This window comes from Toxorhynchites rutilus, chromosome 1, assembly GCF_029784135.1.
Source record: "Toxorhynchites rutilus septentrionalis strain SRP chromosome 1, ASM2978413v1, whole genome shotgun sequence".
NCBI classification, from domain to species: Eukaryota; Metazoa; Arthropoda; class Insecta; order Diptera; family Culicidae; genus Toxorhynchites; species Toxorhynchites rutilus.
In genome coordinates this window covers 109,814,762-109,830,732 of record NC_073744.1, presented here as the reverse complement: position 1 = coordinate 109,830,732, position 15,971 = coordinate 109,814,762, and the positions used below count along the sequence as shown (strand labels likewise).

Sequence of the window (15,971 nt, the reverse complement as noted above, 5' to 3'; positions counted from 1 at the left end):
CGACGACAAGCATGACTCCCCAAGAACTGCTGTTCTAGTAAAAGCAAATATTAAATGCTTTCCTATAACATAGTTAATTAAACGGGGCATCGTCGCGATCAGACTTGATATACCAACCGCCGAGGGAAGATCCGACATAATAATTGCGTCGGCTTATTTCCCTGGCGACGTACCTGCGGCACCTCCCAAAGAGGTTGCGGCGTTCGTAAATTATTGCAGCGAAATAAAAAAAGACTTCGTCATCGGCTATGATGCCAACGCCCATCACACTTTGTGGAGTATTACTGACATAAACAGTCGAGGTAAATGTCTTTTAGAATTTCCCTCTTCAAACAAAATTGACATTGCCAATATAGGCAATGAACCAACGTTTATAAACGCTATCGAACAAGAAGTCCTGGACCTAACACTGTGCAGTCTAGTATTTTCTGTGAAAATACACAACTGGCACGTTTCAGAAGAGGCGTTTTTGTCTGATCACAGACACTTCTTCTTCTTCTTGGATGGCACTAACGTTCCCACTGGAACTTTGGCCTTCTCAACGTAGGTATTAATTGCGTCATTCTTATTAGTAGTACTTAGTTCAGATTTCTATGCCGGATAAAACGCCTTGAATGTATTCTGGAATGGCAAATTCTAGAATATACGTGACCACAGTGTAAGCCGGAAGAAATTGATTTGACGGAAAATCCCCCGACCAGAACGGGAATCGAACCCGAACCCCCGGCATGATAATGTGGGTTGCTAACCACTCAACAGCGGGAGCACTTATATCACAGACACATTATCTTCGAATGGGATGGTGGCTTCACAGTACAGAGAGAATATCGTGATCCAAGAAAAAACCCAACTGGGAACGATATTCACTTGAACTCGAGTCAAAAATTCTTAATATAAGAATAAGGTCGATTCAACAGCTCGAATCAACTTCAAAAGAATGAAATAATATGACAGTTTCTGTCTATAACAGTAATTGTCCACTAGAGAGAGTTTGTTCGACAATAAACGTTCCGTGGTGGAACAAAAGGCTCGAGCGGCTTCGCAAAACAGCGCGGAAGCTGTTCAACAGAGCTAAAATTAATTCGGATTGGTCTCAATATTGGAGCGCCCTCACCGAATATAACAGAGAACTAAGACGATCTAAACGAAAATCTTGAGTAAATAACTGTGAAAGCATTGAAAGTACCCCAATCGTTGCAAGACTAAGCAAGACTCTTGCAAAAGACCACTCGAACGGGCTAAGTTCCCTTAAAAAAGACGACGGTTCGTTCACAAAATCTCCCTCAGAAGTATTAGACTTACTGATGAAAACTCACTTCCCGGGATCTACATCTGTCATAACATAAAATGCTCTCGAAGGTATCCTGAAAGTGCGGAAAAAGTCGCAAACATAGTTGCTGAATTGGTTTTCACGAGGGCCAGAGTAGAAAGCGCGATGAGATCCTTTCAACCAAACAAATCCGCAGGTGCAGATGGAATTTTTCCAGCCCTGATTCAAAAAGGAGAATCTATCTATATAATCTATAATCTATATAAAGTACAAAATGAAAAATTTGGCAAGTAAAAAACGTGAACAGGTTCGCACAAGATAATGTTTTTGACCGTACAGGTCCTTCAGGCACGTTTTAAATTTATCTGTATTTTCAACATATACGCGATTTAACACGAAAAAAGTTATCATCAAATTCATGTCCGAACATGCTCCTGATATTTTATTGTATAACAAGCTTGCCCTTAGGTTGCAAGCTCATTTGCGTTTTGAAATACGTTGGAGCTCTCCAGCTGGACGAGTCTACAACAGCAATGAAGCTCTGTTGTTGGGGTATGGGGTATGGGGTATGAAAAAAATATGTGCCAAGAAATGTTTTTGCTACAGAAATGGAGACTGAAACCAGAGGAGAATATTAATTACTCACGCCTTCAACTTGCTATACGCGCTATGTCTTAGTCGCGGCAATACATACATACACTCTTTACAGATACACGGGCCAAAGGTTGTGCAGTCCACTGATCATTCAACAAGAGCCAAAGGTTGTACCGCTCATGACAACTCTACACGAGCTGATGTTTGCGCCGGCTAGTGACCATTCTATCCTGGATTCCTCGAGTCGAGAAGACGCACCACGCTAGATATGGGGTACAGACTAGGGGGCGTTGCTGATTAATGGTCAGCTGCATCCCAATAGGAAGTATCCCGTGTCGGGCACAGGTACAGAGCATTGGAGACAGCAACATCACAACTACGAAAACACTTGTAATACTAACCTCGAGCCAACCACGAGTAATCGGTTACATATTACTAACATAGTTATAAGGCGAACATTGTCGAAATATTGAACTCCCGGCCCCGTCAGGTTGACGCCATATGAGCCTTAATAAAAATATATTTTTTGGATAAAAAAAAACTGACCTCATCGTGCGGGAATACCTGCTCTATAATGTCCTATAATATCAACTCAAAACACCTCTGCAATCACCGGAATTGAACACTATTGAGTCAAGGGAAATCAAGAACCTCAATAAGCTTCGAAGCAATTCCCTATGGGCATGTTCTAAAATGATGGGCAGAACATGGGGCCTTAAAACAAAAATGATTATGTGGGTCTACACTGCCATCGTACGGCCAAGGATAACCTATGCCTCACTAGTATGGTGGCCAAAGACCAAAGAGATTGTAGCTGCAAAAAAGATAAACAAACTCCAACGACTTGCATGCGTTACTGTAACAGAAGCAATGCGAAGCACACCCTCAGGCATTGGACCTGTTACTTTTGGGTCAACATATTAAGCTGGAGGCTAATGGAAGCGCTCTAGAGCTAAAAAGATATAAGAAAATATTGGACGGGGACAAAACTGGTCATCCTGAATCTCTTACCCGTTGGATCAGCCTCAGAGATGAACAGTGATTGGATGGAACGTAGGACCAATTATGACGTTCCATACAGAGTTATCGAACTTTTTCGTTCAGTATGGGATGAAGATGGTCCCAATGTTCGTAATGGTTCAATCCTGTTCTATACCGATGGGTCGAAAATGGGTAACAGAACAGATGCTGGAGTGTATGGTCCTAGTATAAGAATTTCTGTAGCTATGGGGAACTGGGCAACAGTTTTCCAGGCAGAAGAAGCTGCAATAATAGAATGTATGAAAAGAAATTGTAGACATTCTAACATTTGCTTCTGCTCAGACAGTCAAGCAGCACTTAAACCCTCAATGGTTTCAAGTGCTATTCAAAAATTGTCTGGGAATGCATTTGCCTTTTACGGCAACTATGTCATATAAGTTCGGTACAACCGTACTGGATTCCTGGCCATTACGGTATACAGGGAAATGACCAAGCAGATGGACTTGCAAGACGCGGCTCAAGCTCACCCTACACTGGTCCAGAACCATTCTGTGGAATTTCTGAATGTGAGTTGAAGAATGAGCTGAAGAAATGGGAAAACCGAGAAGTGACGGCTAATTGGATGGTTGTACAACTTAACCAGTCTAAAAAAATTATCACGCCGGGTATTAAAGTTACTCAACAAATTCTTTTTTTCTTATTTTCTTGTCGATATTTGTTCTTTATTGGAGGGAAAAGCCCACAAGGTGAGCACAAAACCTCATCTTTTACGTATCAACAGACTACATAAAATCCTACAGTTACATTTACCTAAACCTAATCTTAAACTAAACGCGAACACATTAAAAAAGGTCTGGATACAAAAACAATCAATTAATAAGAAGAACACCGTAAAACAAATTCTTAAGCCTAACACGGGATATATTGAAATCGAAACAATTGTAACACTTATTGAACGCCTTGCACATGCCGGTTATCGGCTCATTTGCACCGTAGTTCGTACGAAAGACTGGGACGTTTAAAAAATAGTAAGAACGTAGATTCACGCGTCTGATGTTGATATTCAGTTGTTGCAATAATGCACCACAATCAATATCAGACCGCAACAGATCAGCGATAAATATAAATTTTGAAACGACGCGGCGAACGCATAGTAACTGTAGGTCCATCAAAATGCATCGGCATTTATAATCTGGAAGATTGAGCCGATTCCTCCAACGAAGAGCAAACCGTACGAATTTTCGTTGGATGGATTCGATGCGATTCACACTGTAACCGTAAGAAGGAGCCCATACTACCGAGCAGTACTCCAGTGTTGAGCGAACCAAAGATGAGTAGAGAGCTTTCAAACAATTCCTGAATTCTTTGGCGAACCGAAATATGAAACCGAGTTGACTTGACGCCTTGGCGGAAACGTAATCAACCTGATCCTTAAAGGTTAGTTTCGAATCAAGTATGACACCCAAGTCTTTGATCTTTCACTCACGATTGATAATATGATCCGTCAGGCAATATGCGAAACAGATTGGCGATTTTTTCCTGCAGAACGTGATAAATGCACATTTTGAGGCGTTTAGCATCATTCTGTTCTTGTGACACCAATCAGCGAAAACGTATAACTGCTGCTGCAGAAATAAAGCGTCACCTCGGTCCTTTATAACAGAATACAATTTGAAATCGTCGGCGTAAGACAGCTTCATGCAACGAATAGAAAAATGAACGTCGTTGAAATAGAGTAAAAAGATGAAGGGTCCAAGGTGACTACCCTGAGGCACACCAGAAGATACTGGAAACGATTCGGAAATATGATCACCTATTTTTACTGCCATATGTCGACCGGTAAGATATGAGCGAAGCCAATTAAGAAGAGAACCGTGGAAGCCAAGTAACTCTAATTTGGCAATTGCAATGTCATGATTAATTTTATCAAATGCATCCGAGAGATCGGTGTAAATAGCGTCGACTTGATGTCCCTTTACCATCTCGCGTATGATTGAAGAGGTGTATTGTACGAGATTTGTAGCAGTAGATCTCTTCGGCATAAACCCGTGTTGCTCGGAGGCAATGTAGCTGGAACAATTGTACTTCAAATAATCCAGCACCAACAGTTCAAATAGTTTAGAGACTGCACATAAAGCAGCGATACCGCGATAGTTCGTAACCGATTGCTTATCACTCTTTTTGAATAGGAAAAACGAACGAGAACTTCCAGATCTCGGGGAAAATTCCAGAATTCAACGAGAGGTTGAAGATCGATGCTACTTAATGGTGAGAACAAAACTTCAATGCAGATCTTAATGACGAGCGAAGGTATTCCGTCTGGACCAACGGAGACAGAATTCTTGAGACGGAGGCTAGCTTTCCGTACGTCATCACCCGAAATTGGCGGATGCGACCCAATGTCACGATGTATAGGAACCTCACTAGCGGCAGCTGATATATGGTCTCTAGACAAATGTTCGTTGACGAAAACACTGCTAAACTGCGACCGGAACAGATCAGCAATTCCCACAGTATCCGTTGCCTCTTGATCTGCATTGAACATAGAAGAAGGTAACCCTGACTCTTTCCGTTGATCATTCACGTGTCTCCAGAAACTTTTCGGATTCACTTTAAGCTTGTTTTGAAGTTCACGTTGATGGGCTTGGTAAAGTCGATTGTTAAGTCGCTTATACTGTTTGTTGGCGTTGTTATAATTCCGTTTTGCCACGACCGTACGCTGTTTGCAAAATTTCTTTAAAGCAGCACGTTTATATGACTTTAGTCGCATCAGTCGAAGATTGGACCAAGGTGGGTTAATAGGTGGGGACGGAATTTTCTTTGGTACGAACTGATCGATTGCATAAACAACAATATTCGAAAGAACGGATGAGGCTGCGTTCACGTCACAATCTCGAAATTCATCGTCCCAGTTGATATGATAAAAAAAAAGATCATTCCCTCGAAGTCAGCTTTACGATAATCGTGGGAAACGGTGTCTATTGTACTACGAAACGAACAAGCCTGACGGGAACGTAATGTTACTTGCAGCGGTGGATGATGTCTGCATCGTTTGACTAGTGGTTCGAGTGCCTCAAGAACCGCGCAATTAGAGGCAAGTTCGCGGCTGACGAAACAAAGATCGAGTAATCTGTTGTTGTCATTGAAGACCCCATTCAATTGCTGAAGATCAGCGGTAAAGGGTGTGTCACATCAAATTGCATCACGGAAAAAACGCTGTAGAAATTCGCCCAGTAGACCGATCCTTTTGAAAATTTTAGACAGTAAAATAAAAACTATTAAACAACTTTTGGCATTTTCTTTTTATTCATACTTCGAGCCCAAGCCCGTATGCTCGCACTTTCCTCTTTACCCCGTCCATAAGGTTCTGTACAACGTCAGGTTGTAGTTTTTTTTTAACAGAAATCCATTTTCTCTTGAAGACCGCCTCCGATTTGACAACTTTTAGGTTCTTCCGGAGGGCCTGCTTCATAATCGCCCAATATTTCTCTATTGGGCGAAGCTCCGGCGCGTTGGGCGGGTTCATTTCCTTTGGCACGAAGGTGATTCCGTTGGCTTCGTACCACTCCAACACGTCCTTTGAATAGTGGCACGAAGCGAGATCCAGCCAGAAGATGGTCGCGCCCTCGTGCTGCTTCAATAGTGGTAGTAAGCGCTTCTGTAGGCACTCCTTAAGGTAAACCTGCCCGTTTACCGTGCCGGTCATCACGAAGGGGGCGCTCCGTTTTCCGCGAGAGCAGATCGCTTGCCACACCATGTACTTTTTGGCAAACTTGGATAGTTTCTGCTTGCGAATCTCCTCCGGAACGCTGAATTTGTCCTCTGCGGAGAAGAACAACAGGCCCGGCAGCTGACGAAAGTCCGCTTTGACGTAGGTTTCGTCGTCCATTATCAGGTAATGCGGCTTCGTCAGCATTTCGGTGTACAGCTTCCGGGCTCGCGTCTTCCCCACCATGTTTTGCCTTTCGTCGCGGTTAGGAGCCTTCTGAACCTTGTATGTACGCAGGCCCTCCCGAAGTTTGGTCCGCTGGACGAATGAACTTGACAAATTCAGCTTATTGGCGACATCCCGGACCGAACTTCTCGGATCACGTCTAAACTGCTTAACTACGCGCTTGTGATCTTTTTCACTGACGGAGCATCCATTTTTGCCGTTCTTCACCTTCCGGTCGATGGTTAGGTTCTCGAAGTATCGTTTTAGTACTCTGCTGACCGTGGATTGGACGATTCCCAGCATCTTACCGATGTCCCGATGTGACAACTCCGGATTCTCGAAATGAGTGCACAGGATTAATTCACGACGCTCTTTTTCGTTCGACGACATTTTTCCAAATTTACGAAAAATTGACAGTGAAGCATGGCCAACGTGATCTATACACTCTTATCTGATTAAAAGCGAAAGCTGAAGATACAATTCCTAAAAATTAAATTTCTACAGCGTTTTTTCCGTGATGCAATTTGATGTGACACACCCTTTATTATAGCAGTCCAGCAAAGATGCTACTAGAGATGTTGTACTAGAGCCATTGATGCGAAAGTGGTAGAATCCTGTATCATTCTTGGTCCAGTTGATTGAAGCCAGGTTGAAATCACCGACAACAAATATATCATCATTAATATTCATCGTCGATAAGACCCAAAAAATCGAATTGATGTGTTGATTTACCAACTCAAAATCGCGAAGTCGGTCCGGAGGAAGATATACCACACAAATAAACATCTTTTTGACGTAGGACTACGTCTTTCATTTCTATACCGGGGTGTAAAATCAAAGTTTCGAAAACGAAAGCGTTACGCCGGAGACCGAGATTTTGAGCGTTAATAGTTCCTAAACAACTGAACGAAATGGTATGATAAACACTTCATTCGAAAGATAAAATGTCTACGCGTTATATACTTGTTACTTTTTGATCCAAAAACTTGTTTCAATAGTCTTAAAATCGCTTTCAAAACAGGCTATTGAAATCACCAATCGGTATATAAGCGAGCGGCGCTCGGAAATCCACTCAGTTCTAATTGAACAGCGATTGGAGCATGTTGTCGCTGTTGCGGTGAAGCTCTTTATTTATCATGAAAGCGCGGATGAACGGTGTCACCAAGAGCCTGTTTGTGCACCCTAGGTCAGAAGGGAATCTATCAGGAGGAGAGTGATGCCACAAACGGTTCCCTGGGAAGACATCGCTACACACACATACACGCGCGGCTATTAACAGGTGGTTATCGAGGTGGCATTAACCACTGGTGGGCTTCCAGTATCGAGGAAAATGTGGAAATATCTAATCGTTACTGAAAATAATCTGCCAGTTCCTCTGGGAATTTTCAAAATATATTCATGTGAAAGAGTTTAATTGAATGTTTTCTATCTATGTTACACTGTGACCAAATATGTTTCAATCAAGTGCTAATAACAGGTGGTTATCGAGTTGGCATTAACCACTGGTGGGCTTCCAGTATCGAGGAAAATGTGGAATTATCTAATCGTTACTGAAAATAATCTGCCAGTTCCTTTGGGAATTTTCAAAATATATTCATGTGAAAGAGTTTAATTGAATGTTTTCTATCCATGTTACACTGTGACCAAATATGTTTCAATCAAGTGCTATTAACAGGTGGTTATCGAGTTGGCATTAACCACTGGGGGGCTTCCAGTATCGAGGAAAATGTGGAAATATCTAATCGTTACTGAAAATAATCTGCCAGTTCCTTTGGGAATTTTCAAAATATATTCATGTGAAAGAGTTTAATTGAATATTTTCTATCCATGTAATACTGTGACCAAATACATTTGGTTTTGTGGTTTTTCAATCAATCGCAATTAACAGGATAGCTTCAGAAGATTATTCTTCCCCATCAGTAGGATATTTCCGTATCCAATATTGTATGCGCCCGCAATCGATTATTGCTCAGTCGCCGAAAGTTCCGAGCTCAGAGAGTTCATTCTCCTCTAGTTTGCCTTCCAAATTGCCATCGTAAACCACACCTTCTCTCGATTCAATCACACACAAAAAGCATACTTAAGCGATATTCTGGTGGTGAGACACATTCATTTTTCGCGAGGACATCGACAAGACAACATCGTTGCCTAACGTGCTGGAGGAGGTGGACGGCGAAGGATCGACACATACACGCGCAGAACTCTTTCCGTTAGGATGCCATTCAGCATCGAGAAAGTTCCGGAAAGATCTAATCATTGCTGGAAAATAATCTGCCAGTTCCTTTGGGAATTTTCAAAATATATTCATGTGAAAGAGTTTAATTGAATGTTTTCTATCCATGTAACACTGTGACCAAATATGTTTCAATCAAATGCTATTAACAGGTGGTTATCGAGTTGGTATTAACCACTGGTGGGCTTCCAGTATCGAGGAAAATGTGGAAATAACTAATCGTTACTGAAAATAATCTGCCAGTTTCTCTGGGAATTTTCAAAATATATTCATGTGAATGAGTTTAATTGAATGTTTTCAATCCATGTAACACTGTGACCAAATACATTAGGTTTTGTGATTTTTCAATCAATCGCAATCAACAGGATAGCTTCTGAAGATTATTCTTCCCCATCAGTAGGATATTTCCGTATCCAATATTGGATGCATAAAACCGTGTGCCTCCAACGTAACGCTCTCGTTTTCGAAGTTCTCCAAATATTCATTCATTCAGAATGAATTCAGATTCAACTTCATACAAATGATCTCTAAATCAACGATAGTCCTACGTCACCCTTGCCGTTATACCATAGATATAACCCACTTCCTGTTTTTGTTGGTAGGGTCACAGTCACCCACACTTGCTCGACACCCGTATAATTGGGAGGGTGGATTAAACGAGAAGTAAATGTTGAATGAACTGCTAACAAAACTCCACCTCCAGTAATTTTAGTACTAGTAGCCCGAGAACGATCGGTTCGATAAATCATATAATCCGGACCGAAGATCTGCTTGGAAAGCGTATTGCCGTTCAGCCAGGTTTCAGTGAAGGCGTATATATCGTAGCAAACATCAGAGCACGCTAGTTTGTACTGAGCTACGGTTGTGTTCATGCCTCCGACGTTCTGATAGTAGAGCAATACTTCCTCCTCCTGGATCAAAGATGCGATGCGAATGTTTCCGTTGGAACCGTCGTGGAGAGGAGTCACTGGAAATGTGGGGGAACTTTGTACGACGGTGTAGTGATCATTTCCTGCTTCGGCAGGGCACATACTATTCAAGTAATTACCTGAGAAACCAAGCTCAGTAACTTGAGCGGCGCGATCGGGTTCATTTTGATGAGTAGCTATTTTGAAGATAGTCTGACAATTTGCACCTCGTTTTTTGATCGATTATCGTCAAATTCACGAAAACATACGTTCACTGGCCATGAATGGGTAGACAGAGCCTTTTCTCTGTGCGCTTCGTCGATGCCTACTTTGAAGGACTGTTAGATCTGTCCCTTTAGGGACCAGTTTTACCACTCTTGGTGACGCTGACGGACGCTCTAGGCACTCATTAACCAGTGAGTTTGCTGAGTCTTAATAAGAAAGACTTCAGCACATTCACTGGTCTTATAACAGGACACTGTCCGAGTAAATAACATCTTAAAAACATAGGTTTAGTGCGAGATGATATCTGTCGCTTTTGTAATGCCGAAAGCGAAACTTCGGAACATTTGCTCTGCAATTGCGGAGTACTAACAAGACGCAGACTTCAACACCTTGATGAGCCTATTCTGGAGCTCAAGGAAATTTGGTCTGTGTCGCCGATCAGAATTATAAATTTCAAGCTATAGCTTTCAGTCTACTGCTTCATCAAGAAGCAGTAGATAAGCTTAAAGCGTAGTATAAAAAGAGGGGCATACCACAATAGTTTAAAATAATGGACGCAGTGGTTCACACCTAACAAGGGAAAAAAAGTTGATCGTGTTCTGAATTTATTCTACCAATATAGAAAAAAATTACTCATAGGGAACTGGAAGAACGTGATCTGTTTTCCGGACTAAGTCATGTATCTATCCTGTATCTCCTACTCGAAATTACATTCTGCAACGCTCATTTCCAATTTTTCCTAAACGTGTATAGTCGATGTACTTGTTTTACAATTTCTGGATTCGTAGCATCTTTTGGCCTTCCAGAGTAAGGTGCATCTGCGGTGCTTGTACGATCTATTTTAAATTTACTAAACCACCGATATACTGTTGTTCTCGAAGGAGTAGAAGTGGAATAACGTTTGCATTAAAAAATTGACTTTTTTCGGATGGTGATAAAAAAATTTAACTAAAAAAATTCTACGCCCTTGCTCCTTCCGGCAACTAACCGGACTTTTCGCCATAGCGGACGAAAACATGTGTGTAGGCATGTTTTTGAGTTCCTTCTTCGTTTTATTTATCAATTCCTTCTCAGTTTTTGCGACAAAATTGTTGAAGTAGGTCTTACGCTCCAGGTTTGCCCAGAAATTCTCGATGGAACGCAGCATAGTGACGTTGGGCGAGTTCGCCAACATCGATATTCAGCCGTTCCGTCCCCTTTAACGAAGAGTAGTGAATCAGATCTAATCTCAATGGGATGTAGAGTCATAGTAAATAAATAAAAAAAATCCCCTTTAACGATCGCTTCGAGTAGTGGGCCGACGCCAGATCCGGCCAGAACATCGCGTCTTCGCCCTTATGGTATTTCTTAATGAACGACGTAACATCTGGCAGGCACTTCGTACTATAAATTTCCCCGTTCACTTCCAGTCCGGAGCTAAAGAAAGCGGCTTTGACATCCCCTTCCCGCTGATTGTCAGCGAGACCCCTCTTGGGGAAATTGGTGTGTGAAATAAACTTCGGAGCTCACTTCCTTCGTGGAAAGTGGAAAGTAAAATACGAGGAGCTCTGCCAGTCGTTGCCATCCACGGTGAGATAGGTCTCGTCGTCCATCACTACCGCCACGTCGCGGTTTGCTTGGAAAATCGACTTGACCATCTTATTCAGCCGCTGCTGCTGCGTCATTGCCTGCGGTTCCGAGACCAGTGGACGGGATTTCCTTTTTTTTTCCTGACATGTATTTCCATGGGTAGTTCGTCAGTGCTTCTGAAGGTAACACCATGAAAAATCGGTAATTTTTGTCAATTTTTTTTTCAATGCAAACAATACGTTGTAACAATACGTTGAGACGGTGAAGTTCCTTTAGGAACCTAATGCGAAAAACTAGTAATATTATTTTATTTATCATTTAAACAAATTACTGATGAATCTTAGAATATGTATTATAACATAATATTTCCACTTTCTTTTTATACTTTCAGATCTAAGAGAAATCATGGAAGAACCATAGAGCGATTGATTGGTGGCCACGTACTATTTAATCATGATGTATATAGAAGCATTAGGAATAATTTTAAAAATAATAATAGTTTGAATGCAGCTGTGTTAGGCCAAGGAAAAAATATTCAATTAAAAGAAAATAACTTTATCGACGATGACATAGCACTAATTACAGCAAGCGCTGGGGACGGAAACGATCAGGAAGCAACGAACGGTACTAAGAAAGATGACAGCAAGAAAACCTTATCGGATCAGGTAGCGGAAGGTAAATATGGTTTAATTCATAAGGAGCTGTTTCAAACGCCACCGAGGAGGCCAGGTGTGTTGAGCTATAAATCAAACTCGGAAGTTCCGAAGGACGACGCTCGGAATTACGGAGGCCTGAAGGACGAAGAAATATGGCTGTCAGAAGACCATCTATTGGTTCTGAAAGGAGGATCAGTTAATCAGAACAACAACAGACCCGTTTGGAGACCGATCGACGATTATGAAGCGCCTAATAGGCAGGTTAAACTTCCGTTGAATCCAAAAATACCGCCTCCCTTTCCTGTCCAGCTCACCGACGATGGCCCGGTACAGTTTATCGGAAATAATCAACTACCGGTGTACAATCCATTCACAAATCAGACAGTATTTCTCTTCTCTAATGAAAGAGTCCCAGACATTCAAGCCGAGAATATTAATAAAGAAAATACCCCTGCCTGGCATGGAAAGGACGATACTACTCAAAAATTCAATGGAATACAGTACCCACCGCCAGCCCCAATTCCGCTCGGTCGGCCGAACCAAACATTCTCGAATCCCTTCCTAAATTTGCCACCATTTCCACCATCCCAAGGCTCTTTTGATCAGCAGAATGGTACAGAAATTGACGAAGATGATCCATCACTATACTATCCACCTCCGTACAGTTTTGTATACAAAAGTAATTACAGTAATCCAGTATCACCAGGTCCCTTAGTTCCCGGAATCATATTACCTCCACCGCCTAATTTTTTTGCGCCACTGGAAGACGGAAAACAATCTCTGAAGACTCAGATGAACCCAGTTTCAAACAAAATCAAAGATAGTAAGCCCCGGAGTCACCCCAAAAATACTACATCGTCTTCACCATTAGTAACAACACAAAGAACAAGGCTATCAAAGGTATCAACAAGTCTCAAACCAACCAATAATAGAACGGTTAAGATTGAGACTCCGAATTACAACATCGAAATTGAGAAGATTAACGTGAAGGCCTTCGATCCTAGAAATGAAACAATTGTTCAAAATGATGTAAGGCCAACTTCCAACCAGCCGGAACCACTGGTTGCCAACCCAACTAAGAAAAGACCTCGACCCAAAAATCCTACACAAGTTAAAAAACCCACCCAGGAAATGAATACTCCAATCGCTCCGCCATTGATTTCCCTCAATCAGCATAATGCTGGAGGCAATCCTATATACTTTGAATATTTTGATGCAAGAACTCCTACATTACAATTCTACGATGAGTATTCACTAACAACTCCATTGCCCTTCATTACTACGATAGCTGATGTTGATCCATACACGACAACTACCATAAGACCTCACATCGATAAGCCCACGAATAAAAACCGTCCGCCATCTAAAACATATTTACCGAGCAAAAACAAAGATGTTCCATATGTCGATCCTGACATCGATAATTATCGGTACAAGTCAATGCAGGAATTCGATAGAGAAATAGAAACTATTCGTCAGACACTGCGTTTTTATGAAAATTCCGTGTCCTTGATAAGCAACCTTCGAACACCGAAGAAAAGACCAGTATATGATGTGGGATATGATGCGAACCAGGCTAGGCCACCAGGTCCATTGCCACATACCCAATTACCTCTCCCAGTCAACCACATACCTTTGAATTACAATCAACCCACGCAACCATCTCCAGATATCAATGGGAACTATAGATCCACAACTCCGGCTTTTCAACAACAGTACTATGTTAGTCCTCCCGTTACTCCCCAGAATATTAATCCTTTCAGAGGAACGCCACTATTGTACAATAACAAACCGGGCCGATATAACAATCATGACAACACAAACCCAGTTCAAAATACACACATAACAAACGCAGATTATTTATCAGTTACCACGGGGAGACCATATTACTATGATCAACCTAATTGGTATACAATTGAAAAGGTGAAACTACAAGAAATACCTAAGCCACTCATTTACAATAACGGGGCTAGCGGATACAATCAAAAATTGTATCTACCTAGTAAATTCCCCGTTCAGGACAACTCAGGATATGATCGGGCGAATATCAACCCAATTAAGCGGCCCTATGAAAATAAAAACCCGCACTCACCTGCTACTAGCGTGAAGCAGAATATAAAATACGTTTTGAGGAATTCACAACAAGCGAACGATCCGTACCTAGAAAGGGACGTACTGATTAATTATAAACATCCGTTACCCGCTATCAACCCTGATAGTGAGATTTTGCCATATAACGGAAGAAACCCAAAACCACTTATTCAGTACCAATTACCAGGTGATAAAGCTCATGTATATTTCCTTGCCCCACACGATCTGAAATATAAAAAATAGTTGTCCCTAATGATGTGCAATGTACCTATGTGAATAACACAATTCTGAGAAATGTCATTGATAAATCTCTGGCTGATTGTGATAAATAGCGTCTAGTTTTTGTTTTAATAAGTCATCAATAAATGCAAGAAAATATTTATTGGAAGCATATAAATTATTCGTCGCATCCAATCGAAAACATTCAGTGATCTAGTAAAGTTGATCTTATTTCACTAAAAATAAATTGTCCTCGAAAATCTCCCATCCGACCCTACTGCTTTCGAGAGAAATTTCCTTGCGGTTGTCATCTCCACAAAGACGTTTCATTCGCGCACAAAAAAAATCATAGCAAGCTACGTCGTGGTGCAGAAATTACGTAACGTTAAAAATCCGGAATTTGGACCTTACCCCCTTACGTAACGCACCTACTATCTCTAATACACATAAAGTAACGCAACATCGACCCCTTCACCCCTCTGCTTCCGTTGCGTAATTTGTGAAATAATTATCAAAATAAATTTTCGCCGCTATGCCGGCGCCATGTTATAACATACAAATCTAAGTCTTTGATTTGTATGTTATAACATCGTTCTTACGATGTATGTTATAATATATATACCATTAGACGGCAAATTTATCCAGCAATTTTTTCACTTGAGATATCTAAAGTCGAAATTGTTAAACAAGTGAGCAATTTAGGTAAATTAAAGTAGAATGCAAAGGTAAATAATGTATTGGGTTGGGGAAAAAGAAATGTCGTATATTGTCAATATATGGCAACACTTAACATATCTTGTGTTGTACTTATCGCATCGAGTCATACTATACGGTTATATAAAGACGACAATCTGTGCTACAAGTGTCGTTTTGACAGTGTTGTGATTGTCCTTTTCAGTCTCAAGTTATAGTACGTCAAAGATGGAGTCCACCAAGCAAGAAATTCGCCATATTTTACGTTTTTACTACCTTACTAGTTTTTACTAGTTTTACCTCGCAACTGCAACGAAGGCGGCCGAAAAAAATTCGTGTAGTTTATTGACCCGATACTGTAGCGATTCACACAGCACAGCGTTGGTTTGATCGATTTCGTTCTGGTGTAGTGGCTGTCGAAGATACACCCCGTACTGGTAGGCCAATCGTCGTGGAAACCGATAAAATCGTTGAAATCATCCAAGTAGACCGGCATGTGAGCACTCGCTCGATTAGCCAGGAACTGGGTATAGACCATGAAACCGTTTGGAACCATTTGCAGAAGATTGGATTCCAAAAAAGCTGGATGTATGGGTGC

The 15,971-nt window shown here is 41.4% G+C and overlaps 1 protein-coding gene across 4 annotated transcripts in view; it reads left to right on the top strand.

Annotated features, from left to right (window-relative positions):
* The window catches only part of LOC129762212 (uncharacterized), a 63,323-nt gene extending 48,381 nt beyond the window's left edge, over positions 1-14,942 (top strand). For all 4 annotated transcript variants that reach the window (XM_055760264.1, XM_055760261.1, XM_055760263.1 and 1 more), the window contains one exon: positions 12,106-14,942. In XM_055760264.1, the coding sequence (XP_055616239.1) occupies positions 12,106-14,704 (2,599 nt within the window). In that variant the 3' untranslated portion in view covers positions 14,705-14,942. The remainder of the gene's footprint in view (positions 1-12,105) is intronic.
* Positions 14,943-15,971: the final 1,029 nt, after the last annotated feature.